The sequence below is a fragment of the Penicillium subrubescens genome, assembly GCF_028828155.1.
Source record: "Penicillium subrubescens strain IBT 31985 chromosome Unknown utg000007l_segment0_segment0, whole genome shotgun sequence".
Classification (NCBI taxonomy): domain Eukaryota; kingdom Fungi; phylum Ascomycota; class Eurotiomycetes; order Eurotiales; family Aspergillaceae; genus Penicillium; species Penicillium subrubescens.
Window position 1 is genome coordinate 2,295,018 of NW_026643157.1, and position 24,701 is coordinate 2,319,718.

General features: G+C 51.0%; 11 protein-coding genes across 11 annotated transcripts; 3 read left to right on the forward strand and 8 right to left on the reverse strand.

Annotated features, from left to right (window-relative positions):
* The first annotated feature begins 288 nt into the window (after positions 1-288).
* N7473_010604 (tubulin beta chain) lies at positions 289-2,621 on the forward strand. Its single transcript, XM_057156543.1, has 8 exons — positions 289-440; positions 552-575; positions 660-685; positions 781-822; positions 893-947; positions 1,018-1,473; positions 1,539-2,233; positions 2,300-2,621. The coding sequence occupies exons 1-8, from the start codon at positions 429-431 to the stop codon at positions 2,334-2,336; spliced, it is 1,347 nt and encodes a 448-aa protein (XP_057005198.1). The 5' UTR covers positions 289-428; the 3' UTR covers positions 2,337-2,621.
* N7473_010605 (uncharacterized protein) lies at positions 2,622-4,349 on the reverse strand. Its single transcript, XM_057156544.1, has 3 exons — positions 3,942-4,349; positions 3,241-3,827; positions 2,622-3,168 (listed from the first exon to the last, which is right to left on the reverse strand). The coding sequence occupies exons 1-3, from the start codon at positions 4,239-4,241 to the stop codon at positions 2,769-2,771; spliced, it is 1,287 nt and encodes a 428-aa protein (XP_057005199.1). The 5' UTR covers positions 4,242-4,349; the 3' UTR covers positions 2,622-2,768.
* Positions 4,350-4,961: 612 nt separating this feature from the next.
* On the reverse strand, positions 4,962-6,724 carry N7473_010606 (purine-cytosine permease family protein; the record flags this gene model as incomplete). The annotated part of the gene is made up of 4 exons (XM_057156545.1): positions 4,962-5,096; positions 5,166-5,928; positions 5,996-6,219; positions 6,305-6,724. The coding sequence occupies 4 exons, from the start codon at positions 6,722-6,724 to the stop codon at positions 4,962-4,964; spliced, it is 1,542 nt and encodes a 513-aa protein (XP_057005200.1).
* Positions 6,725-8,877: 2,153 nt separating this feature from the next.
* On the reverse strand, positions 8,878-9,621 carry N7473_010607 (uncharacterized protein; the record flags this gene model as incomplete). Its single annotated transcript, XM_057156546.1, has 1 exon — positions 8,878-9,621. The coding sequence occupies one exon, from the start codon at positions 9,619-9,621 to the stop codon at positions 8,878-8,880; it is 744 nt and encodes a 247-aa protein (XP_057005201.1).
* Positions 9,622-9,643: 22 nt separating this feature from the next.
* N7473_010608 (uncharacterized protein) lies at positions 9,644-10,440 on the reverse strand (the record flags this gene model as incomplete). Its single annotated transcript, XM_057156547.1, has 2 exons — positions 10,152-10,440; positions 9,644-10,084 (listed from the first exon to the last, which is right to left on the reverse strand). Exons 1-2 carry the CDS (start codon positions 10,335-10,337, stop codon positions 9,644-9,646), a joined length of 627 nt encoding a protein of 208 aa, XP_057005202.1. The 5' UTR covers positions 10,338-10,440.
* A 689-nt stretch (positions 10,441-11,129) lies between these two features.
* pmcA (putative P-type calcium ATPase) lies at positions 11,130-15,421 on the reverse strand (the record flags this gene model as incomplete). The annotated part of the gene is made up of 2 exons (XM_057156548.1): positions 11,130-11,467; positions 11,560-15,421. 2 exons carry the CDS (start codon positions 15,419-15,421, stop codon positions 11,130-11,132), a joined length of 4,200 nt encoding a protein of 1,399 aa, XP_057005203.1.
* A 642-nt stretch (positions 15,422-16,063) lies between these two features.
* Positions 16,064-16,283, reverse strand: N7473_010610 (uncharacterized protein; the record flags this gene model as incomplete). The annotated part of the gene is given in 2 exon segments (XM_057156549.1): positions 16,064-16,226; positions 16,246-16,283. 2 exon segments carry the CDS (start codon positions 16,281-16,283, stop codon positions 16,064-16,066), a joined length of 201 nt encoding a protein of 66 aa, XP_057005204.1.
* Positions 16,284-17,840: 1,557 nt separating this feature from the next.
* N7473_010611 (putative urea hydro-lyase/cyanamide hydratase) lies at positions 17,841-19,044 on the forward strand (the record flags this gene model as incomplete). The annotated part of the gene is made up of 3 exons (XM_057156550.1): positions 17,841-18,176; positions 18,257-18,413; positions 18,836-19,044. 3 exons carry the CDS (start codon positions 17,841-17,843, stop codon positions 19,042-19,044), a joined length of 702 nt encoding a protein of 233 aa, XP_057005205.1.
* A 413-nt stretch (positions 19,045-19,457) lies between these two features.
* On the reverse strand, positions 19,458-22,885 carry N7473_010612 (nucleoporin Nup84/Nup107 family protein; the record flags this gene model as incomplete). The annotated part of the gene is made up of 6 exons (XM_057156551.1): positions 19,458-19,807; positions 19,878-20,002; positions 20,055-20,367; positions 20,427-22,460; positions 22,525-22,762; positions 22,823-22,885. The coding sequence occupies 6 exons, from the start codon at positions 22,883-22,885 to the stop codon at positions 19,458-19,460; spliced, it is 3,123 nt and encodes a 1,040-aa protein (XP_057005206.1).
* Positions 22,886-23,338: 453 nt separating this feature from the next.
* N7473_010613 (uncharacterized protein) lies at positions 23,339-23,811 on the reverse strand (the record flags this gene model as incomplete). Its single annotated transcript, XM_057156552.1, has 4 exons — positions 23,339-23,523; positions 23,589-23,601; positions 23,674-23,724; positions 23,809-23,811. The coding sequence occupies 4 exons, from the start codon at positions 23,809-23,811 to the stop codon at positions 23,339-23,341; spliced, it is 252 nt and encodes an 83-aa protein (XP_057005207.1).
* A 430-nt stretch (positions 23,812-24,241) lies between these two features.
* On the forward strand, positions 24,242-24,589 carry N7473_010614 (SUMO family protein SMT3; the record flags this gene model as incomplete). The annotated part of the gene is made up of 2 exons (XM_057156553.1): positions 24,242-24,454; positions 24,533-24,589. 2 exons carry the CDS (start codon positions 24,242-24,244, stop codon positions 24,587-24,589), a joined length of 270 nt encoding a protein of 89 aa, XP_057005208.1.
* Between the last annotated feature and the right edge of the window lie 112 nt (positions 24,590-24,701).

The following is a 24,701-nucleotide window of genomic DNA, read 5'->3' on the forward strand; positions in this document are numbered from 1 at the left end:
AGAGCGTGTGTCCTCCCAATGTAATCATAGTGTGGTCTTTCCCATAGCCCCGAGCTCATACTGTAGCTCCTACCTAATAATCCATCATGCACTCTCCAACTTGTGATCTGGCCCAACTATTCTAACGATGATACCCAACCGCAAACAAACAGAACAAACATTCAAAGTGTGGTTCGCGCAGTTCCCGCCAATGTGAGATCACCTGATCCCCACTTGACTGGCCCAATCACGCTAACCCTGATCGGGTCATTCCCCCCCCCCTGAACGTTCCTTTTGGCCTGGTTTGTTGTTGATCCCCACGCCCACACACCGACCTTTTCCTCCTCTCCTCCTCTCCATCTCCATCTCCTGGACTCCTGGTCATCAACTCTCCTCGTCCACTTTTTTAATACCCTTCACCTACTCCATATCGCCAATTTCCATCCACAATGCGTGAGATTGTACGTCCTACCCCGATCCGACGCGTCCTGTGTTTTCTCTTTACCCCTGAAGACCACAAACCCCACCTGTTCAGGCTTGTGCTAACCTCCTCTTTTTCGACGACAATTTAGGTCCACCTCCAGACCGGCCAGTGTGTAAGTGGCACTCAAAAGACACGTGGAGGATGTGGTAGATGAGGAATGTGATGGTTTGACTAAACGGAATTTGGGGATTTGTAGGGTAACCAAATCGGTGCCGCTTTCTGGTACGTGCCACGCCCACCAAAAAACTGCCCAACACAACACGGCAGCCCCTCAATTGCATGTCGAAATGAGCAAGATGTACTGACTCGAGCTACAGGCAGACCATTGCTGGTGAGCACGGCCTTGACGGCGATGGCCAGTAAGTTTATTCGATTACCGTCGACAATACCACACGATCGCGGAATGGCGGTCTGATATTTTTTGGCTAGGTACAATGGTACCTCCGACCTCCAGCTCGAGCGCTTGAACGTCTACTTCACCCACGTAAGTTGCGTGTCCAGTCAATGCCGAAATATCAACCTCAAAACTAATCGATGAATGTTCTGTTCCCCAGGCCAGCGGTGACAAGTACGTTCCCCGTGCCGTTCTGGTCGATCTAGAGCCTGGTACCATGGACGCTGTCCGTGCCGGTCCCTTTGGCAAGCTCTTCCGTCCCGACAACTTCGTCTTCGGCCAGTCTGGTGCTGGTAACAACTGGGCCAAGGGTCACTACACCGAGGGTGCCGAGCTCGTCGACCAGGTCATCGATGTCGTCCGCCGTGAGGCCGAGGCTTGCGACTGCCTCCAGGGTTTCCAGATCACCCACTCCCTGGGTGGTGGTACCGGTGCCGGTATGGGTACACTCCTGATCTCCAAGATCCGTGAGGAGTTCCCCGACCGTATGATGGCCACCTTCTCCGTCGTCCCCTCTCCCAAGGTCTCCGACACCGTTGTCGAGCCTTACAACGCCACTCTGTCCATCCACCAGCTCGTTGAGCACTCTGACGAGACCTTCTGTATTGACAACGAGGTATGATGGGCCAATTGTGAATGATCTGCCTCTGAAGCACCAACTCACATCTCTTACGTTCATAGGCTCTGTACGACATCTGCATGCGCACCCTCAAGCTCAACTCCCCCTCCTACGGTGACCTGAACCACCTGGTCTCTGCCGTCATGTCCGGTGTCACCACCTCCCTCCGTTTCCCCGGTCAGCTCAACTCCGATCTCCGCAAGCTGGCTGTCAACATGGTTCCCTTCCCTCGTCTGCACTTCTTCATGGTCGGCTTCGCTCCCCTGACCAGCCGTGGTGCCCACCAGTACCGCCAGGTCAGCGTCCCCGAGCTGACCCAGCAGATGTTCGACCCCAAGAACATGATGGCTGCCTCTGACTTCCGTAACGGTCGTTACCTCACCTGCTCTGCTCTGTTCCGCGGTAAGGTCTCCATGAAGGAGGTTGAGGACCAGATGCGCAACATCCAAAACAAGAACACCAGCTACTTCGTTGAGTGGATTCCCAACAACGTCCAGACCGCTCTGTGCTCTGTTCCCCCCCGTGGTCTCCGCATGTCCTCCACCTTCGTCGGTAACTCCACCTCCATCCAGGAGCTGTTCAAGCGTATTGGCGATCAGTTCACTGCCATGTTCCGTCGCAAGGCTTTCTTGCATTGGTATACTGGTGAGGGTATGGACGAGATGGAGTTCACTGAGGCTGAGAGCAACATGAACGATCTTGTCTCCGAGTACCAGCAGTACCAGGAGGCCTCCATCTCCGAGGGCGAGGAGGAGTAGTAAGCAGTTCCCCCAATAATCGCTCTAGATGAACCCAGTCATACTAACCATGCTTCTTGTTACAGCCTCGCTGAGGAGGGCGGTCTTGAGGAGGAGGTCTAAATTTGCTGATCGTTCAGCATTTTGAGACTTGCTCGCAGTAATACCCTTCGATAAGCCTACATTCTCTATGTGTACGGGGCTTGGCTCCACCACGGGTCTGGCTCCGACCCCGACCCCAAGTATCTTGTTTGAGCGCCTAATGTACCCCTTTTTTAAACTGTCTCTATTTTTTCCTGTCGGTTTACGGTGGTTACCTCGACCGCCGGGCCTTGAATACATACTGGAAAAGCAATTGACGAAATGACTTTGTTTGTCTGGGATCCATTGCCCTTATGAAGATTTCCATGTTCCTTGCGTGTCTGAATCTTTATCTAGACTGTAGATTTAACGTCGTTTCCGCCATATAGTAGTCCAGTCAACGAGCTAAACAAAGTCCTCGTCTATCTCACCTCACCCAAGATTGTCGAATTATCTCACAGGCCCCAAAAAGCCTCAATGGAACGGGCACTTCCCAGTCCGATATCCCTTAAACTCCTCCATAGCTTCATCAATTGCTTTCCGCCCCTTACCCTCGAAATACTTAGGTCCAACGTCTTGAATACTATACCCATGAGGATAATATTTATCACCCTCGTCACCAGGCACCGGCCGTCCGAGAACCCGGGTGAGCAATGCAGTAGGACCCCAGCGATTCCAGAAGGTCGGCTTGACATAGTAAGGCGCCGCCTCCCACTGGGTAAGGAAGAACCGATCATTCTCATCGGGCTTGTCGGTGTGAGAAATAGAGCGCATGAAATACGGCCTGGGGAGAGCGAGATACCGCAGGAATAGCTTGCGGATGGTGAGGAGACTGGTGAAGACGACAATCGCGATGGAAGAAGGTGCGTCGTAGCTGGGAAGAAGACTCGTTAGTTGCTCATCCCCAAAGGATGACCTTGTAACGGGGAAATGGGTTGACACATACAGCATGGCCTTCCTCAACCGATCATCCATCATAAACGAAACAAACTGCAATCCAACCGGATGCAACGCCTTCGGCAACATGTACAACAAAATAGCCGTAGTCTGATCAGCCGTCTCCCGATTCGTCTTATCAGGCACCATACACTTCCGCTCATACTCCTCACTCCACGCCTCAATCTCCTCAAGCCACTGAATCCCATCCTTAAACCCCGAGCTACCAGACGGTAACTTCTCATAAGTAATACCCAGCGCATCACCCGCGCTCTTCCAGAAGGTGCCTATCGCGCAGCGCTCAAGATCACTAAGCTGGCGCCATTCGAAGCGGTTGATGAAGTTGATTGGTTGCAGGGCGAAGAGGGCGAGTGTGTAGAGCATGTCGTCGTCGAGGATTTTGCCTGAGGCCCGGTATCCGGAGTGCAGGAAGCGCGTGCGGGCGAAGGAGATGAAGGCGCGCTGGGAGGTGGGGTTGTTGCCGACCATTTCTTGGACGAGGGCGCTTGTGTCTGTGTAGCGCTTGAGAGAGGTTTCTGGGCTGGAGAATTGGCTGGTTTTGGTTAGGAGGTGGGAGATTGTTGGGATGCCGTAGGTCTGTATGGTTGTTAGAGAGATGAATAGTATATGGGATTATCGATATGGGGTGTTTGAATGTATGGAGCGGGGCATGAAGCTTCATAGTGATATATGAGTATAGCTTCTACGTACCCTGAACAAAGCAAATTGTAGCGCCTTGATAAACATAAACGGGAACTCGAGCTGTGCTACAGCTTTCTGGATCTCGTATGCATGGTCATCGGTCATCTTGGCCATATCTTCCCGAGTGGCATACGGGTACTTTTTGTACATACTCCGTACTCGCTGGTATCGCAGGGCCGTCGTGAGAAGAGGATAGCCTACCAGCAAACCCAGAGTGTAAGGCAGCCATTGTCGCGGGGCAGCATCGAGGAGAGCTCTTGCGGCGTCAGAAAGCGACTGCGAGGCCAGAGAGGCGGTCCCGTTGTCCATCGTGTTGGTGGTGGGGGAAGGGACTAGCAAGGGTCAGGAACAGTCCCTGTTTTTCTTCTTGTTAAGAATCTGGCCTGCAGGAGGGCGAGTAGCAGCACTTATCAGCACTTAATAATAGTTGTTGTTCGTGCCGTGTGGGTGAAATGGGCGTCTTGTGATTTGGCTTGAGGCTTGCGGGGGACCCGCCACAATTGAAGCTGATTGGTTGAAGCTCGTCAGATTATGGAGTGAAGGGGAGTTAGTTGCCTAGCTAATGTTGCAACTACCTTGGTAACTAGTTAGTTAGTCTTACTGCTTACAACTGAGACTAACTATGCAGAGCTCGCTTGTTAAACTGAAGTCTTGATCGGCAGGTATTCTGAACATGCGGTTCTATAAAACTGTGTTTTATTCATATTTGTTCATACTGCACAATCAACACCTCGGTTTTTAACCTTAATACATAAGTCCATATGCAGCTACCACCGAAACGCAACAAGCCCAAGAAATATCATCTTTACAGACCCATGCAACTAGCCTAACTGAAAGAAGCATGTTATGTACTCAAATCTATCGGCACGGACCGAGGGGGGATCCATCTTCATCTCCATGGGCCGCGGGCCGGTCGGTTTCATATGCAAACGCGCCCGAACAACATGAATCATTGATTCATTGGCCCTATGCACCTTCCCCTCCTGTTCAAAGTTTAAATATCTCAAGAACCTCAGAACTTCAAACTGCTTAGCGCCTGAAATACCAGAGTTCCATCGCTCTGAGTGGTGGAAAGACCACGGCTGTAAATGCTGCCCCAGTCCACAGGCCCAAGTCTGCCCCGGAGGCAACATGGGCAAGAAGGCCGCTATAGTAGGCTTGGTTCTGGGCACGTAAGTTAGTAAATCAACAGGTAAGAAACTCATGAGAAAAGATAGAGTGTGTGTAACTTACCATACCAATAATCGCTCCGGCCCATCCGACTAAAAAGGACACACCAGCAGCAATACCCACGGGCAATCGGTGAGGCGAATTCCACGCCGACCAGTCATACCCCTTCAAACGACGGAAAAACACGTCCTCCTCAATCACAATAATCAACCAAATCATCACCCAATACCCAATAAGCGGCAAAAACCCCTTGAACACCTCGTACAACGAATTCCGACCCCCCATCGCACAAGCGGTATAAATCACAGTCGCCAGGGTAGTGAAGATAGGTCGGGGAACACGCCAGAAGAATCCACCCAGCATCTGGAAGTTCATGCCCATCGAGTACGCTCCCGGAGTGTTATTGGTGACCAGCGCCAGGACGTTGATCACGGCGCAGAATTTGCCGAACCCTCCGAGGGCATCATATGCGGCCATCAGCAGACCACCCGGCGTGGAGCCGTACTTGGTGAGGTAGGCGGGTGAGCTGGCCATCATGGTACCTAGTCCGATACCGAGGAGTAGGGTGATTACCATTGCTTGGGCGCTGCCTAGTACTGTCACGATGAAGGTGCGCCAGCGCTTGACGTGTGGCGGGTAGTAAACGTAGTAGTCTGCGGCTAGAGGTGCCCATGCGAGAGCCACGGATAGAGCTAGCGAGAAGAAGGTGACTCGTTTCGCATTGAGTCGGCCTTGGGAGACGGGCGTATGGACTGTAAAGTCGAAATGAGGGCCTGCGGAGCCGAGCATCACGCAGAGAACCATCAATTGAGGTAGCCATGCAAATCTAGATCATCGTTAGGACGTGCTGTGCCAATTGATATTGATGGAGGTAGGGGAAGAAGGCGAGTTACCGTTCATAGATCTGGAAGATGCGCATTCCAAACATGGCCATTGTCCAGCTCGAGAAGGCCACCACAACGATACCCACCAGCACTGAAATGTGCCCACCAGAGATTCTAGAGAGAATCTGACCTCCAGTCACAGAATTGACCATGCTATAGCCAAGATTGGTGAGGATGTTCAATGCGATGCAAACTTTGCTGGGATAGTACCCCATAAAGTAGCGTGCAACGATCTACCATCAATGCCATCGGTGATATGAGCACGGATATCAACGGGGAGAGAAAGTGCGTTCTGCCCTAGAATTGGTATGAACTTACCAAAGTTCGATTCCCACTCCTTGGTCCCCAAGTACTCATATACCCAATCGTCGTAGTCCCCACCAAATTCCCCAAAACCGCACAAATAGCCGCATCCTTGAAACTCAACCCTAACACCAACGTTCCCATTGATCCAACAATGATATTATTTGTCGCCAAGCTCATGCTGAACCAGAGCAGCATCATGTGCAGTGATGTAGAAGAAGTCACCGGCTCTCTTTCTTCCAAGGGTACGGGCTCGATCCCTCTAGCTTCCACGTTGCTCACATTGGTGATCCATCGTCGAAGTCTTGTTTGTGGTTTGGGCTCTAGGATGGTTTCCTTGATAGGGTCGTTTGAGGAGCTGGTAGTGAGCTCATGTTGGCTCATGCTGTGTAGGGAGGGTGATCCATGGATTTTCTCGATGTCGTCGTGCTTCATTGTCGTTCGTGTTCAATTGTGCTCGTTGGAAGGGTAATAGTGCCCAGCTTCGCCTCAAAAAGGCCCCGTCTAGCTTGTGGTAGTATGTGCAGTTCGCTTTGACGAACTATTGACGAGACTCAAGCTCGTGTTTACGTCGGTGATGTACTCCAACACAATCCAGCCACAACAAGGGAGAAACGAAAAAATTGGGTGGTCGATACTCAAGATGATAGGTAAGACATGAGCTTCGGCATGATAGATATAAGGTGCAAAGAAATAAAATTCTAATAATCAGATCCAGGAAAAGAAGAATGGCCCTCTCCACGTCCATCCGTTTTACCCCGTCCACCGTGGAACCAGTCCTGACATCACCCTGTCTGAAAGGAGGGAGGCTACATACAAAAACTGGTGTAACACCCGCACGACTATGATACAGGCATTCCTCAGCAATCAAGGACTTGACCAGCTGGTCCGGGCACCGGGAACCAATGACCTCGCTAGAAGGCATGTCCATTTCAAAAGGGCAAAAAAAAACAAGAGAATCAACGACGCACTGTATCATGTATGATGCTGGGATGTGGAGAAAAAAAAGCAGCCGTTATCAAGCTTGACGCATGTGGGAAAACATTCAACTTCAAATTGGCTCCAAACTAATGTGCACGTTTCCATCTGTTTATGCCTATTTGTTTCGATGATGCCATCGAGGTAGGGATGATGACAGACATGTTTTTACGGTCTATTATTGACTACTGCGTGAGTGAAGGATACGCTGCGCGACAAGAGCTTCTGGGATCCGCCGACGTATTTCCCATTTGGGGAAGTCAGCATACTCTAAAGCTCCGGGAATATTTTTGTTGGAATGTGAGCCCTGCAAGGAGAGGGGACCTTCTTCGCTGTTCCTAACTTCCTATACGGTGGTCACAGTGAAGGAGCTTTCCGGGGAATAGGGATTATTGCTTTTGCTTGAAGGTTTTTGCTTCTCCGTTGTCAATAGGGGATCCGCTAGAATGTTCAGCCTTTCTATGGATCCTGGTAACCATTCTATGTCTATTATTGGTTCTTGTGGGTAACTTTTACAAAGATACCAATGAAGGGAGGGACTTTGAGGCGGCTCTTTTGTCTTTTGGTAGCTTATTACTATTCATAACTTCATAGCTTAGCTCGCGTGAGCAAGAAGGGTTTTTACATGGTCGGTTCCCATCGGCCTCGGAGTTTTGCTCGGAATCAAAGATCCGATTATACTTTCTATGTAGAGGTCATGCACGATCGATTGAAAAGCTTAAGCTACTTTTTTTTATGGAATTTTCGTTCCTGGTGACTGATCCTGGTTGGGAATATCATTGCCAGCGGTTGATAGTCAGTCAGTTAGTTAGCAAGCACTGAGTCAACCAAGTCATCTAACTACTGTGAAGGTTTAGACAAGAATCCCGAATTATGTCAAATTACGTACGAACTAGCTCACTCTGGTAACATCCTGTCGCGAACTAAAAGCTTTGAGCTCTCCTTTCCGCCCCACAGGCTGATCTGTTATGCGCATAATCTGCGCCGAAACAACATCGGCTTTTCTCCTGCATGCTTGACCACACGCGGCAGTTGCTCGTTATGATAAAAGCCCTACAAGATGCCATCGTGATCTGTTGGATGATCGACCACTAGATCTCATAAATGGCTACTACAATTATGGATTAAACCTGCAAGCAGTTCCTTCTTCATTTTCTTATAGTATGCTTATCTGACATGCTACCCACACATATTCTTTCTCTAGTCTACAGACAGTACCTTGCGATCCTTATGTTTCCATTTCCTTCTAAACCCTTCCTGCATTAAAGTGACTGCATAATATAATTTTGGGTTCCTCTGTATATCGCTCTAATTTGATACTTAGGTTAGGCAGCAGAAGCTTACAACTTGTTATCATAGCGAGAGAGTCTCTAGAGTATTTCTACCTGATATCAGCTCTGTTGTTATGTAGATTTCGGTTGTGCTAAGGAGGTACTGCTTAGAAAATAGCAGTATAACGTGGCCGTTGACTGAATCAAGTCGACTTCGATATCTTGCGTTAGGCCACTCAATCTCAGCAATCCAGCAGTAGTTCCCGTTATAGCATATACAGCACCAAACGTCTCAAAACCTCCCAAAAACCGAGCCTGACTTTGCACCCACAAGACTCTCTACTGAAATCTCGTCATCAAAAACGGATCACTAACATCCGACCCCCGTCCTCTCACCCAAACATCAACAACCTGCGACCCATCCCCATCCCTCTCCGAATCAACAACAAAATACCACCCAAAGAAAGCAGCCGCAACACAAGCATGATTCGGAAACACCCTCACCACATCTCCCACATTCAGCGGAATACCCCTCTGCCCACCAGTCTCCCACGCCACAATCCCATGTTCCTGGCTAATCCGATCAACAATCATCCTCGGCGCACCAGGATCTTCCCTCCGTCTCCACGAAGAAAGCACACCCCACCCGGGATAATTCGCGCAGGGCTCACGGCCCAGAGCGAGTGTTCCGGCCGCGATGAGAGCTTCGGGTTTCTCGCGCTCGTTGTCGTTGTAGACGCTGCATACTTCTGCGAGGACAGTCATGGCGATTTCGTCTTCGAATTTGCCTGCGTTTTCGCGGGCGTTGGTCGATATTTGTTGCATGTCTAGGATGGGGTAGTTGCCGGCGTGAAGTTCGATTTTCACCTTTACGTCGGCGTTTTCGGGACACGGGGTGCGGAGGAGGGATTTTAGTTCTTCGGCCTCTGGGGAAGAAGTGGTTTCCTCGACTAGGTTATGCGAGGAAGATACTTGTGGCGTTGCGCCGACGCTGATAATAAGTTCCCTATCCCTGGGGAGAAGAGGTAACCACCGATTCAGCGCGACTTTGCAACCCTGGATCTCCGCGATGAGATGCGTCATGGCTTCCGCGGGTGTCTTTGCGTTATAGCTCAGACTGCTGTGCGAGTATAAACCCAGTAGACGGACCCATCCTCCTTCTCTCTGCGTCGGCAAGTTTCTCGAGGAGCCCGTTCTTGTTTAGAGAGATAGGTGGTAGGCCTGCGCGGTGGTAGCCGGTGTCTACTTTGACGAAGACGCAGGCGGGGAAGTTGGTTACTTCGAAGAATTGACGTAGGTAGGGGATTTGATCCGGGTGGTCGATCATCACTGAGATACTATCTTCCCCGATGTCGGCGGCTAGCTTTGCGAGTCGTGGGACGTGCGAGGGTACGAGGGGGATGCCGTAGAGAACGTTGGCTGGACGGTTTAGGGCTTTGACGCCTTTTAGTAGGTGATGGAGCATTTCGATTTCTAGGAGTGTTGAGGCGATGAATTTGGTTTCTGGGTCGCCGTTGTCCATTTGCATTTTGGCGATTTGGAAGGTCTGCCGATTGTGTTGGCTATAGTCTCATTGATACTCGCACATGTATATGTATGCCTGATCAACTTACCTTGTGTGTTTTGACATGTGCCCTGAACCCAACGCCCAGAGCTTGCACTGTCTTCTTCATCCGCTGGCAATGCCGGCGAATGATGGCTCTGTCGAGCACCACGGCGGGCTTGGGAACGTCCGCGATGTCCTTGCCGATCCAACGCTGGAACAATTCCCCCTCCGAGGGGAGCATGAGCGAGTCCATGGTGGAAGTAGAAGTTTGCAATCTAGTTGATCAGATCTGGGAGTGACTGTGTTGGAAGTTGATGTTGGAGTAATATAACATTCCTTGGGAGATGATGAGTTGGGGTAGTTGGAGTGTGAATAACTCGATGGCGGGGACTTGGTGGGGCACAGGCTCACAGTTGAGGCTGAACGTTCTCCCTACACTCTACAGTAATCTTTGCTAGGTATGTCACATCAAACTATTGCTAAGGGAGCTGGGGGTAGAAAATAGTGGTTTTGGGAGGAAAAAAAAAAGTATTATAAATGGCATTAAGGATTTATACACTATTCAGTGATAAGGAATTCCTCGAGACCAAGACAAAAGATGTTGACTACGCCCAGCCTGGGTAACGCCAACAACGAACCAAAAGAAACACAAAAGCCACAACCATCCCCATGACAAGGATGCAAATGAGAAACACAGGCAAAAAAGAGAAAGTGTTAGTCTATGAAGGAGTTTTTTTAGTCCCCAACAGTAGTGTAGTACAGTACGCCGGTTCCGATTCCACCAAACAAACCAGAAACACAGCGACGGGAGAGAACATACAAGATCGAGGCGAGCATTAACAAAAGGAATTAAAAAAAGAATACCCGAGATAGACATAGGGCAATGATAAAAACGAAAACATGAGGGCAATAAGAATAAAGTGTGGAGAGCCCGGGATATCAGAACAAGGAAGGAAATCCGACAACGCCGTTTCTCGGGAATGCTTTTTTTAGTAGAGGAGGTTTAAAGATATGAGATCATGAGCGATGTTGGTGAGTTTGTATATTACACCTGCGACTGGCTTTGACTCGTGTGAGATCGCTGGGAGAAAGATCGGCGACCTCGACTCGACGGCGCTCGCTCTGCAGTCGCCGGGGGAGCATGTTCAAAGAACGGAATCAGGTCCGGATTTTGACTAGGAGGATTCTTGGAGTTGGTGGAGTATTCGCTGACGACGCGGTCATCGGCCGCAGTATCCGGGTGAATCTCGATACCCTGCTGTCCATCCAGACCGCCGTGCGCAGCGTTGGTGGGGAAGGTAATTGAGTCGGCTTCATCATGGTTCCGCTCAATGGGAGACCAGCCGGCAATACTACCAGCCACGACACCCGCCATGGCAGCAGCTGGTCCAAAGGTAGAATTGGAGCGGGACCGGGTATTGCGACGGGAGCGAGGCTCGGGTGATGAGAGACCGGGGGTGGGCTTCCATTGTCACCGTTCGGTGTAGGCGGAATAGAGGATTCACGAGAGCGGGAACCACTGCGAGATCGAGGCAAGAGCTCTTGCGGGTGCTGCAGCTTGTGGCGGATATGTCGCAGACGCCCACCACGAACGGTCTTGATGAACTGCAGCTGGTCGCGGATTTCTTCCAAGGCCGGGTTCCAATCGTAGCGGCGATTCTCGTCCGAGATGACCAGCTCAGGGCCCTTCTTCTGGTGACGGCCGTGCCAGGCGTGTGGGACAAGCTTGCTGACGAATTCATCGGGGATAAGGCGAATGACCACAGCGATGGGCAACGAGAGAGCACCCAGAACAAGACTGACGGCCCACTGGGAGCCCTGATCAAGACGCTTGACCGAGAAGGCAGCACCACCGACAAAGATGATCAGAACTTGACCTCCAATGATAAGGATCTGAATGCCAATGAACCATTTATTGCGCCAGATTCCTTCCAAAATGTTGAGTTTGTTATCAATACGACGGGAGTTGTACTGGTTGAAGATTTGCATGAAGACGAAAGTGTTGAAGACCACGGTTTGCATGTGCTCATCGTCCCAAGGGAAGATCGACTTGCCAGCAAAGTTCAGCACGAATGTAACAACCAGCTGGTAGATAGACTGTCCAATAATCATCTTCCACATGGTAAGAGTGATCAGCGGAGCAGCTTTGGATTCCGGTCGGCGGTCAAGAACGTAAGGCGATGGCGGGTCTGTTGCAAGTGCAAGGGCAGCGAAGGTATCCATGATCAGGTTAACCCAAAGTAGCTGCACAGCACTGAGGACAGAGTCCTCCGAGCTACTAGCAACTGCCGAGACAAAAGTAAGGAACACAGCGGTGATGTTGACCGTGATTTGGAATTGAAGGAACTTCTTCACTGCATCACTGACAGTGCGGCCCCAGGACATGGCCTTGACGATGGATGCAAAGTTATCGTCCATCAAGATGATGTCCGATGCTTCCTTGGCTACCTCGGTACCAGTCACACCCATGGCGAAACCAACATCGGCGTTCTTCAAAGCCTGGGCATCGTTGGTACCGTCACCAGTAACGGCAACAGTCTCGCCAAGCTTCTTCAGAGCGTTCACGAGAATCTTCTTGTCATCAGGGCTGGATCGGCCGATAACTTGCAGTCTAGGAAGAATCTGGTTCATTTGACGCGTGCTCAGCTTGCGGAACTTGGGGCCTTCGATAGCAATACCACCCGGCGTGTAGATACCACACTCCTGAGCAATAGCCTTGGCAGTCATGATGTTGTCACCAGTGACCATGCGAACGAAGACACCAGCACGCTGACACGTGTGCACCGCCTCTGCAACACCGGGCCGAAGAGGATCCTGAATACCAAAAAGACCAATTATCGTCATATCCTTGAAGATGGGCTCGAAGGCTGCCTGGGTGCGATCGGATTCGGAAGTGGGTGCTCCACGCGGGGGCCACTGCTCGAAGTCACGGTAGACAAGAGCAATGCATCGCAGCGATCGGTTGGCGTAGGTTGTCAGAATATTGTCCAGCGTAGACCGGTTCTCGTCTGTCAAGGGCGCCTCGTTGATGGCGTCGGTGGGATCACGAATGATTCGAGTGGACTTGGACATCAAGATCTCGGCAGCACCCTTGACCAACATGCGATACTTTCCGTTCTCCATCTGAACGACCACAGCCATGCACTTGCGAGCGGAGTCGAAGGGGAACATCTGGGGGATTTTGGCACTTGCTCGGGCTTCGGCTGGGGGTCCCATGCCCATGTAATCGCGTGCAAATGTCAAAAGCGCGGTCTCTGTCTTGGAGCCAATGAAAGTCTTGACGCCTTCTTGCTCTCCCTCGAATGCGGTAGAGTTGAGGACGATCGACTGCATCAGGACATCCTTGACGGAGGGTGACAGCGTTTTCACAAATTCAGCAGCAGAAACATCACCGGATTGGTCGGACGGGTTGGAGCCAGATTTGTCGCCAAAGCGCGAGGTCGTTCCCAGGGTCGCAGAGACGACACTCATTTTGTTCACAGTGAGAGTACCAGTCTTGTCGGAGCAGATGGTTGTCGCATTACCCATGGTCTCGCAGGCTTTGAGGAAACGCACCAGGTTATTATCTTTAATCATTCGTGTCGTTGCAAAAGCGAGTGCAAGGGTTACTGCCAGCGGTAGACCCTCGGGTACAGCGACAACGACAATAGTAACGGCGACGATGAAAATCTGCAGGAAAGCCTGTCCTTTGGCGTCGGCGCCACCCTCAATGTTCTTGAGGCGGACGAGGAACTTGATGAACAGCACGACGAACAGGAGAAGACCAGAGGCCAGACCAAGCTTAGCAATGTACTCGGCCAGCTTATTCAACTTGGTTTGCAGGGGTGTTGTTTCGCCTTCCTCCTGGAGAGACATCATTGTCCGTCCATGGGTTGCATGGACACCGACAGCAGTAACCAGGAAGGTTCCCATACCCTCGGAAACCTTGGCGCCAGAGATGATAAAGGGGTCCATTTTGCGGAGATCTTCGTGCTTTTCGAGTGCGCGGTAGACTTCATCGCCGGGGGTCTTTCGAAGGAGATCAGATTCACCAGTGGCCGAAGATTCATCGCATTTCACGTCGTGACCTGCGATCAGGATACCATCAACGGGGACTAGGTCACCTGGTTCGAGGTGCATCACATCGCCGACAAGCACATCGTGAATTGAAATCTCGATGGTCTTGCCTGATCGAATAACCTGGACCAGTCTGTTTTCCTTCTTCTTATTCAATTTGGCGAATTGTCGTTCCTTCTGCCAATCGTTTGCAGCACCAACCGTGACCACAATGATGATAGCAACAAGAATGGCAAGACCCTCCACCCATTCCACACCTGGCTCACCAGGTTTCGCTGGATGGAGTGACTGTGGGATACCCACTGCCAGAGAGACGACCGCAGCAATTGTCAGCAAAATCAAGACTTTGTCATTGTATGCAATCCAAGCCAGTTCCCAAATGGTCTTGAGTTTCCGTTCTGGCAGCACGTTCTGGCCATATACTCGCTTTCGGTCCCCGAATGACCCATCCGCTGCTGGTGCAGAAGCTCCACCTTCTGGGGCCGAGGGAGGAGGTCCCGTTGGCGAGGCGGCCTTGGCCATCGACTCTGATGATGTTACATCACTGAACTCGACAACACCATCCAACGTAGTCTCGTCCACGCTCAATCCGCTCCGAACATCGGTCCGCAGTCCCTTTTCCAGTCCTCGTAGTCCTCCGAGTGCTCGGAATGCGCCGAAGCTCTTAGGGTTGAGGAGCTTGTTGAGCTGGCCGGGGGAAAAGGCGAACTTGTTATTCTCCACCTCGAATTCATCTTCGCGGCCCGGGTCCGGAGTAAGAGCGTCCTCGTCGTCGATGTTGGTGTTCTTGGTCACATCGGAGTGGGATTCATGCGAGGCAGTAGGCACATAGGTGTCGCCGCCATAGGTGCTGGAGGTTTGACTAGTGTCTTCCGATTCCAACGAATTCCCGCGGGACCGGGTGCCGGGCACCGACAAGAAATGGGAATGCGCCTCGGGGGCCTTGGTCTTCGGGGACGAGATGTTATGGGGCGAGGTTGGCCGGCTTTGATCGCGATCTCGAGCTTCGGAAGAGGCATTGGAGCGCAGGGATGCCGGGGATCGCATGTCCGTAGGGGAACCGGAGCCATTGTGGTGTGCGCCAGCGTCGTGGGACTCCGTGTCGGTGTTTAGCCGGAGCGAGGGCTGTTGAGGATCCGAGAGAATCTGCATCGGGGGCTCATTCGTATTCGACGAGCTCACTGCGGAGGTATCGATAGTGATGGTGGGTGCGCGCTCCCTCCGTAGCGGTGTCGTGGGACTCTGAGCCGGCTCATCGGCCCCTCGACGCGGGTCGGACATGATGAAGGATGGGGTTGAATCGAGCGCGATTCACGCGAGCACATTCACGAGCCGGTCGAGTTTCGCATGAGTGGGCCAAAGAGGAGTCTTTGGGTGGACGAAAAGAGAGTAACCGAAAGTCGAAAAACCCAGGTTGCGAGGAGAGGACAGGACCTCCTAGATTCAAGGCCTGGGCTATTGGGCAAACAACGCTTCCATGGGCAGCAGCACACTGGGAGGCTGTGGGATGAGGAAGGGGAGGAGTGGACAAGAGGCGCAGGAGGCGTATGTATGGTGTGAAGTGTGTACGGAGTAGATTGGAACAAGTATTCCGTGCAGAGTCGTAGTGTGTAAAGGTGGTGGCCAAAGAGTTCCGGAGTACGTGAGTACTTGATTGCGGAAAAGTGTATCTAAAGTAAAAGGAGCTCTACCCGGATGCAGTCCAAAGTCACGAGTCTCCTCTATTTCCTCTCCCTCTCTCTCTTCTCTCTCTCTCGGCCGTTTTCTTCTTTCCCACTTTCAATACGCTCTTCGTCTTTTCCCATCGTCAATCTTTCGCATCATGTTGGCGTTGACCCCTTTGTCGATCCACTATGGTCTCGACTGGGGGTATTCCCCCAATGACAAGAGCCAATAGTGCCGGCGATTGTTTTCCCAAGCCCATCACGTACCCGCACCTGCAGGTTCTCCACTTGGCTCAACTGGCCCAGCACAGCCCCAGGAGTGGACCAAAGAGATCGATTCGTTCTTCTCTGCGCTGGCCGGGTTACCTGTCAACCAGACATTGGACTGTTCGAATAATCCTACACCGACTACGGAGTAACTACTGTGCGATACATACTTACTGTCCAGCTACCACATTTTTGTCCATTTGCATAACCATAGTTTATATTTCCCATCTCCCCGGTTATTTTCATTGTGGCATTATTTCTCCCGCACCCGGAACGGTCCCCCTTTTCTTGCAATTTGCACTGCCTCACTGCCAAGACCCGTGCCCGTCCAGAGGCAAAGGGAGGCGAATCAATCAATGGGCGGATAGACCAATGTCTGGGCGAATAGGGGCCCTAGCTTAGTACGCTCAAGTCACAGAGTCAAATCATCATAAGCGTGTCATGTCATACTATGGAAACAACAAGGGAGGAACCTTGATTAACTGGGTTGTATTACAGTAACTTATGTACTCCGTAGTTACTTCCTGTAATTCTTGATTTCGATCATTGCCCGGGGTACTGCCAGACTTTATGCACCACAACTCTATTCATTAAATGAATATCCTCCTCCTTGCACTACAGTATCTCCTCCCGTACTTCGTATACAGGAGATTAAGCGATCTCTCCTAGCCGCCTGGAGATGACGTCTCCAATATACGCCACCTCCGTCTTCCACCCTTGAGTTAAGTTAACTCATCCCAGCCTCGGTCTCCATGCACCACAATCAATAATTCAATTTGGTCTATCCAATCAGTGTTCTACACTCCTAGGATACAAATGCAGGACCCGTACATCCGAGCCTAAAACACTTTAATTCGCGGAATCCCATACCTAATTCGACATGGGGGCCCAACCCATACTCACATACCCTGAATATGGGGCAAGTCCGACGTGGAATCCGATAGTCTATTATATTATATCCCTCTAGCTATCCTGCCAATTGAGCTAAAACCTTGGGTGTCTGTTTTCTGGAATACTTTAGAAGATGCAGTGGAACATACGGTGTAGGATCCTACGGGCCGGTGTCGGGCACAGATATATATTCAGATAGCCAGAATACACAGTCAAACAATGTGTCTAGGTACATTTATTGAGTGTAGTCCCTATTCCCATATTCAATAATTGATTCTACCTACCCCAGCCCAGTCTTAAATGTCCCCGCGTTTCCGTAGTACGAAAAGTGTGCACCGCGGAGAATTTCGGAGACTTCGTATTCGGATGATATACTTCGTATTTTGGGCATCCTGGTCCAGAGAGGTTCAATCTGGCAAACAAACCAATCTGGCATATGATATCGTAAGACCACACAATAACAAAGAGCCTAAAAAACTGTAGTTTGCCAACGTTTGCCAACACTGCAGTCAGAACCTTGGTAACTTATCGGTCTTGGGATCCCCGACCTACTCAAAATTTTAGAATACTTCTACTTATACATTTTTTAGTTGCACCCTGCTTTCGCTGGTTATAAGTGGATGGAAGTTGTATAGCTATGGTAGTTGATCAATGTGAAACCATTCAAGCATCACCAAGCGGGGTAACATAGAGTAGTAATGTCGTATAGCCTGGTAGTAATCAACTAATCTACCTCCGTCTTACAGTACTCTCGGCATCAACAGTCAGCAGTATAGGACCGACCCAACAATAGAATAACCGCCACTTCCCTCCTCAAAACTTGCATCAGCCCTCATCAACACTAGCCACCAGTACCCCCATCTCTCCAAACCTCCAAAATGCCCAACCCCCTCACCCTCTACGGCCTCACACCAGTCCCCGCCTCATCCCAAACCCTCCTAACCTCCACCCCCGCCTACCCACCCCCAAACACCGCCCCAATCCCAATCCTCGTCTCGGACACTCCAATCCCTAACACCCGACTCGCAACACGCATCAACGCCTACGCCCAGGCCCACCTGCCCCCGCCAACGTACCACCACTCCCTGCGCGTGTACCACTACGGTCTGGCGATCAAACGGTATCGGTTCCCGTTCCCGGACTGGGACTTTTCGGATGAAACGTACTTTTTGGCTTGTGTGTTGCATGATATTGGGACTACGGAGGAGAATTTGGTGGCTACGAGGTTGAGTTTTGAGTTTTTGGGGGGTTTTTGGCTTTGGAGGTGTTGCAGAAGAAAAATCACAACAACCAGAACGAGACTGAGGACCGGATGGATGGGGGAGAGGAGGATGTTGCGCCGCGAGATCAAGCGGAAAGTGTTGCGGAGGCGATTATTCGGCATCAGGATTTGTGTACTGTGGGCAAAATTACTGCAGTGGGACAGTTGTTGCAATTGGCGACGATCTTTGGTAGGCTAATTCCATGTTTTCAAGCATATACACATACATCTAGACTGAAGAATGAGGCACGAGCGAGAGTGGACTTGGTATCAAAGTTATCGAGTTATTACACACTCCCTGCACTGCCTCACTTGTCTCACTCCCTCATTCTCCATTCATTTCACCCCTCCAGGGATAGCATAACACCGTTCCTGTCCCCATCCATCCGCTCTCATTTATCAGACCGCTTTACCTCTTCACACTGGGATCTACACCGATCTCTTCACACTGGGATCTACACCGATGACGGGCAGTGGATACATTACCGCTCCAAATTCCAACCCAACCCAAAACACAATTCAAACTTTATTTCCCTCCTCCCCTTCTCAATGACGGATCGGATGGGATCTACATCCTGATTGATACATATTTTAACTGATCCGATGTGACAGATAACACCGGTGCATACGCGGATTTGGTCCACCCGGAGACTATCAAAGATGTTTCAGCACATTTCCCCCGTCTCCACTGGAGCGATTGTTTTGCGGCTACGATTCATCGCGAAAATGGGCTGAAGCCTTGGGCGCATACTACGGCTTTGGGCGAGGAGGAGTTTCCGGCGAAAGTGTTGGGGAATAAGCTTATGGAGCCGTATGAGTAGTTACTGAGCTCGTTGTGTGTGGCTTTGATTCGGAAAGATTGAAATGACCAGAATTGAGATCATACGAGAGGAATGAACTACATGAGAATGTTATCACGTATCACTTATGATCTGTGATAGAGAAACATGGGGCCAGAAACAAAAGAATGGGGCCATCCGTTGCATTTGCATTTCCAGGTACCCATATAGAAACTTAGAAACCCCGTTTCTACCTAATACCTAACCTAACAATTCCCATTGGCCCGATTAAACCTCGCTCCAGCCATGTCCAGTATGGTCTCAGGATGGGTTCAGTAGTTGCATCCACTTCTCTCCACTCCCTAACCCACCATCAATGCTAATGTACATTCCCATAAGCCTACACAGCCTCACCTGCTCACCGTACAGATTCAATCACCACCCCGGGGGACCCACTACTCCCGGTTCTGGAGCAGCGCAGCCTCATCGTCCTCGGAGACGTTGATCCGCCAGAGGCCCAATGTCTGCCCATTGGTGAAGGTTTGATCGTTCTTCGGGTCGGCTAGAACCATCGCCTTGCCTGCCAAGGCAATGCAGTCCACGAGCTCTGACATGCGCTGCGCCTCCGTGAAGCTACGCGTCAAGTGGGCGTTGTTGGCGACCCAGATCGACACGGTCATGCATTGCGTGAGCAGATTGGGCTTGTCGAGAGAGTGGCTGGCGTAGTACAAGGCATTGTGGTAATCAAGGATCATTTCGGGGAGGTAGGTGCGGCGAATGTGTTCGAAGTCTCGTTCTTCCTCCTCTGTGGCAAAAATTAGTATGAATGTCGTTAAAGCGTATTGCAAAAATGAGAAGAAAGAATATTGACTTACCAATCTCGGATTTTCCAAGCCACTCATCAACGATCAGTCCCACAGAGTCTTCTATCTCCTGCAGAAGAGACGCGAGTTCGGCATGGAAGTCCCTGACAGAACCAGAATCCCGTCGGCGTTTGGTTCTAAGTGAATTAGGATTCAAGCTCTGATCGCTCTCCAGACAGGAGTACTTACTTCGAAGACTGGTCGTATACAATGGCGAACTGCTCCAAAGAATCAAAGGCCAAAGCCATTGTTTCAAGATTCCACATGTGAACGGCTTGTTGATACGCATTCTGGTGGGACTTGGTGAGGATGCCGTTGCTACTAGACAGGCTGCGTCGGTGAGCATGGCTCCGCTTGGACTTGCTCGGACTCAAGGGTGCGTCCTCCAGTGACGGAGCCAGGTCCGGGAACTCAAAGACATCCACATTGAAAATTTCATAAGAAACGTCCGCCATTTGAAGGCGATGGCCGAGCTCACGAGCAGCGGCGAGCTTGCCAGAGACTAGATATGCGTTAGAAATCGTGGAGGATAATGAAAAGACTGTAGATTTCCAAACATACCAAAGAACTTGCGGTACAACCAGGTTCCGCGGGTACAAATCTTTGACCACTGGTCACCCACGCACCGGAGCCACTCCAGATGGCGAATCATCCTCTCATCCTCAACGGCAACACTAGTGCCGATGAGGTCCTTCTTCGGCGGCATCAAGACACGAGTGCCATCTGGCAAGCGCCTGACTCGGGAGTATCCAGTGAGGCCAGCGGAGTGCTCGATCGAGGAAACATTACCCCTGAGCCAGGACCATTGTGCGTCGAGCACAGCATTAATATCAATGCCATGCTTCTGGATGACCCGGATGTGGTACTTCCTATCCTCCTGCTCTGAAATTTCGATGATGATCTTGGAGAGAACGCTGTGGCACATCTCCGCTGGTAGAAGAGCAGCATATGAAGGGATCAGATCGAGCAGGCACTTTTCCTGCAGACAGGCAATGTAACCGGCCACAATGACGGAAGCTGACTCTGTGAATTGACTATCTCCACTTGCGTGACCGATCGAATTGACAATCACGTAAATATGAGTCGCCATCTGGACGGCGTCCAGGTCTTCAGCCGTGATGACCATTGCGTTATCCACGTGAGAAGCGGCCAAGTCCGGAATATAGGAGGATCTTCCAGATTTCTTGATGGCGACCTGGGAGACGGCTTGGGAAAGCTGGCTGAAGAAAGAACCGTAGCTCTTGCTTAAGATAGCAGCTTGAATATGACGGAATGGCTCTCGTGCCTCGGCGCTTAGCGTTTCGTTACCACGCAGGTATTGGACGAATTTTTGAAGATCCGCATGTCCAGCTGGCTCCGGCTTGAACGCAACAGGAGTACCAGGCGACTGACTCAATTTGCGCTGGAACTGCCTGCAGAATCCTTGGTACCGGGAGAGAACGATGCGGTTGAAATAGACGTAGAGATAATCGTCCCAGGTCTTGCAAATCTTGGTTGCGGGCTCTGATTCTCCACAGAGAAGCGCGTAGACTGCTTTCTCGTAGTCGCACGTGTTGGGATCCTTGGTCAAAGCATGGCAGGCAGCACGCCACGAGTCCTGGGCGCGACTATTCTTCAAGCGGGTCATTCCATCATCCGCCGGTGTCCGTGTGGTGGCAGTAGCCACATCCACGCTGGAACCGCAGAGACTGACGGCCCTCCAGCTCTCGAGACGGCTCTGAGCCCATTCGCGAATGGTGGTCCAGTTCTCACCCCCGCGGAGCATTTTCCAGCAAGCCATCCACGTAGCGCGCTCGTAAAATCCATCCTGCTTCTCCAAGCTGTGCTTCTGGCGAGTCAGAGCATCGGGGTCCAACTGTGTAATCAAGGGGGTTTGCGTGTCCTTGTTCAGAAGAGCGCGGGAAATGGCAGGATCATTCGGCTCTAGAGGTTGCGGCCAAACGCGGAGTCGCTTGTGGCCCTTGATCGCTTCCTTGGTGAACAGCCAACCATGCGCCCACAGGCCTGAGCCTCGCTCGGCCTGATCCTCCAGTTCCTTGATCATTTTGTCAATCTCCTGGGGTGCCGCCTTCGCAGTCTCCTCGAGCCATCGCATGGAGACCACACACTCAAGCGCATACTGATCCGCATTCAGGAATTCCTCCCAGATCTCACGATCCGACGAATACCGGTGAAGGTTCTGGAAAGCCTCACGTTGGCCTTCTTTGAAGCTGGCGCGACTGGCAGGGTCGTCAATGCTGATCAGGTTGAGGAGCAGGCGCCAGGTGTCGACCTGCAGCTGCAAGCGACGCGCTTCGTTGTCGGACTGTGTGTCATCTGCCCCAGTACTTGTCCGAAAGCCGGCCTTGGCTTTCTTGATGGTTTGCTGTCGGTTGAGCTCGCTCATTGCATGTTGCGTCAAGTCCCGGTAGCTCTCCACAAGCTTGTAGGCGGCCTGGACGTTCTGGAATTCATCGGTGGTGTTCTTCCGTTTGAATTGATCGAGCTTCTCGGCGAAGGCCTCGATCTGGCGAGTGACACGATCCGCAGTTTTGCGAAGGGGGCGCAACATTTCATGGGCGCTGGAGGTCGATTCGGTAAAGAGCTTGGGGGAGGCTGGAGAAGAATCAATAAGCCATGGCGATCACATCAGAAGTCAGAGAATAGTATGACAACAAACCTTGCGCCCTGTTTCTATAGCCCTTGACGGATTTCAAGTTGGGTTCCAACACAGGAACGCCAGAGCCATTCTCCACAGCATCGCCATTGAGATCATTGAGCTGGTCATCGGTTTCGTCCATAGCCTCATCCTCGTCTTCGAACGCTGGTTGATCCTCGTAAGATTCCTCGTCGTCCATGAGCTGGTCCCCCTCGTCATCCTCGTCAATGCTGATGATTTCCGGTTGCTTGGGTTGAGTCTGAAAGATGAGGAATTGTTTAGCTCAAGTGATACCTAGCAAGGCAAGTGGCACGCTTACCTGCGACCGTAGCGTGGGGGCGCCCGACGCTGCTGATCTAGCAGACCTAGTGAGGGGAGCCATGGCTTGCGGTGATTTGAGCAAGCTTCCAGGCCGAGATGTTTGGGGTTGTGATGGGGGAAGAGAACGGGAAATCGTGTTTGTCTCTTTTGGTTTTAGGCGCGTTAGGTCCTTCGCCCAAATGGGTTTAGCGTTGTCGGCACGGGATTTTTTCTTATTTAATCGGCCAGCAATTTTCACTCTTCCTCTTCTTCTTTTTTTTTTCTTCAACAAATGTCATATAGGCAGTCATTAGAGTCTCGGAACGAAAGTTTTCAATGGTCGTTCAGGTCCATCGCGGCCTCTCAGCGTGCTCAAGATTGTCTTAGAGCAATCTAGCAGTCCTTTTAAACAGTCTGATTCTCTCTACATGGAGGTTCAGCTTATAGGGGCCTGTTACATGCCCTTGCGGTCCATTACAACATGCGATATGCAAGTCGCCTGTAGAATTTATCGTAATCTCTGTGCGCCATCTATCTAGCTCTGGCTTTCTGCCGCTTGTGCTCGTTGCTTCATCTTCAACCGCAGTAAATGTGCCTTGGGACAGCTCACAGTTGAGGCCCGGTCACCTTGCTGCTGGTAGAAGGCATTGCAACACTCATAAAGAGCATCAACTTGGGCCTGACATTTTTCCTCTTTGTAGGAATTCTTGGTCAAGCAATCTAGGATGGGTTAGTCTCCACATATGAACAAGGGGGATGTGCGAATATGGTTGCAGGCTCGATACCTTGAATGGCGCACTAGGATGTGTGAGTGAGCCTCCAAGCCATATTATCATGGACGGATATTCCAAGGTTTGGGGAAAGACATACGGCTCGTGGATGACAAGGAGGGTCGTGAGATAGATCTTGCTTGAGATTGCCCTGTCACAAATAAGTCAGTCTTTGGGATGTTCCTATTTGTTTCCAATTTCCAGTTCACATCCATCCTTTGGGTAATTTCCATACCATGATTATTAGCAAGGTAAACGCGCAGTAAAGAAGCTCATAGAAGCATCACCTTTCCAAGGAATCCATGGAGTGACGCTTTGTCTCTTAGCTAAGCAATCCGTTCCGCCCGCAGATTTACCTGCTCGCAATAATAGATTCTCCGCTTTCTGTGGGGCGAGTCGCCATTCTGCCGTTGATATCTCTCTCTTCTTCCTCTCTTTCCCACCATCTCTTGACCTTTCTACTCTTATACCGTCAACTCCAGTGGGTAAGTTGATCTGGTCATCTCAAGCCTTGTTTCGGCCTCGCTGACTATTTCCACCAGAGTCAAAGCTATCTTTGTAAACCGTTTTCATCATCTCCCACCGTGTTCGTGCCCCGCGTTCCTCTACCTCTTAGCGCGCGACCACCCTCTGACTCAAGCGCAGACTTTTCTACAAATCCATCAATCATGTCGGCTGAGCAGGAAGCCGGTGCCGCTCCCAGCGAGCACTTGAACATTAAGGTCACGGATAACAACAACGAGGTCTTCTTTAAGATCAAGCGATCAACACAGCTTAAGAAGCTTATGGACGCCTTCTGCGACCGCCAGGGAAAGCAGATGTCTACCGTCCGCTTTTTGTTCGACGGCACCCGAGTGCGCCCAGAGGATACCCCGGACACGGTATGTATTTGACCTTCATTTCTTGACAAAATAGTCATTTGATGATCAAGATAACTAATATACCCATACACCTTACAGCTCGACATGGCCGACGGTGACACCCTCGAGGTTCACCAGGAGCAGATCGGTGGTTAAGCACACTAGAATTTCGACATTTTGCACCCCCAAAGGCAGCCTTGCGCGATGGACGGAAGAAGAAGCGTGTCGCATCTAGACAGGCCACTGGAACTGAAATGTGTGGCGAGGC

Bases quoted from the DNA above. Each gene is read 5' to 3' on its own strand.
- N7473_010604 (XM_057156543.1), top strand. The intron at 823-892 runs GTAAGTTTATTC...TTTTTTGGCTAG, and splicing joins GGCCTTGACGGCGATGGCCA to GTACAATGGTACCTCCGACC. The intron at 1,474-1,538 runs GTATGATGGGCC...TTACGTTCATAG, and splicing joins CCTTCTGTATTGACAACGAG to GCTCTGTACGACATCTGCAT.
- N7473_010605 (XM_057156544.1), bottom strand. From the start codon at position 4,241: ATGGACAACGGGACCGCCTCTCTGGCCTCGCAGTCGCTTTCTGACGCC. The intron at 3,828-3,941 runs GTACGTAGAAGC...ACAACCATACAG, and splicing joins TACAATTTGCTTTGTTCAGG to ACCTACGGCATCCCAACAAT. The intron at 3,169-3,240 runs GTATGTGTCAAC...TCTTCTTCCCAG, and splicing joins CGGTTGAGGAAGGCCATGCT to CTACGACGCACCTTCTTCCA.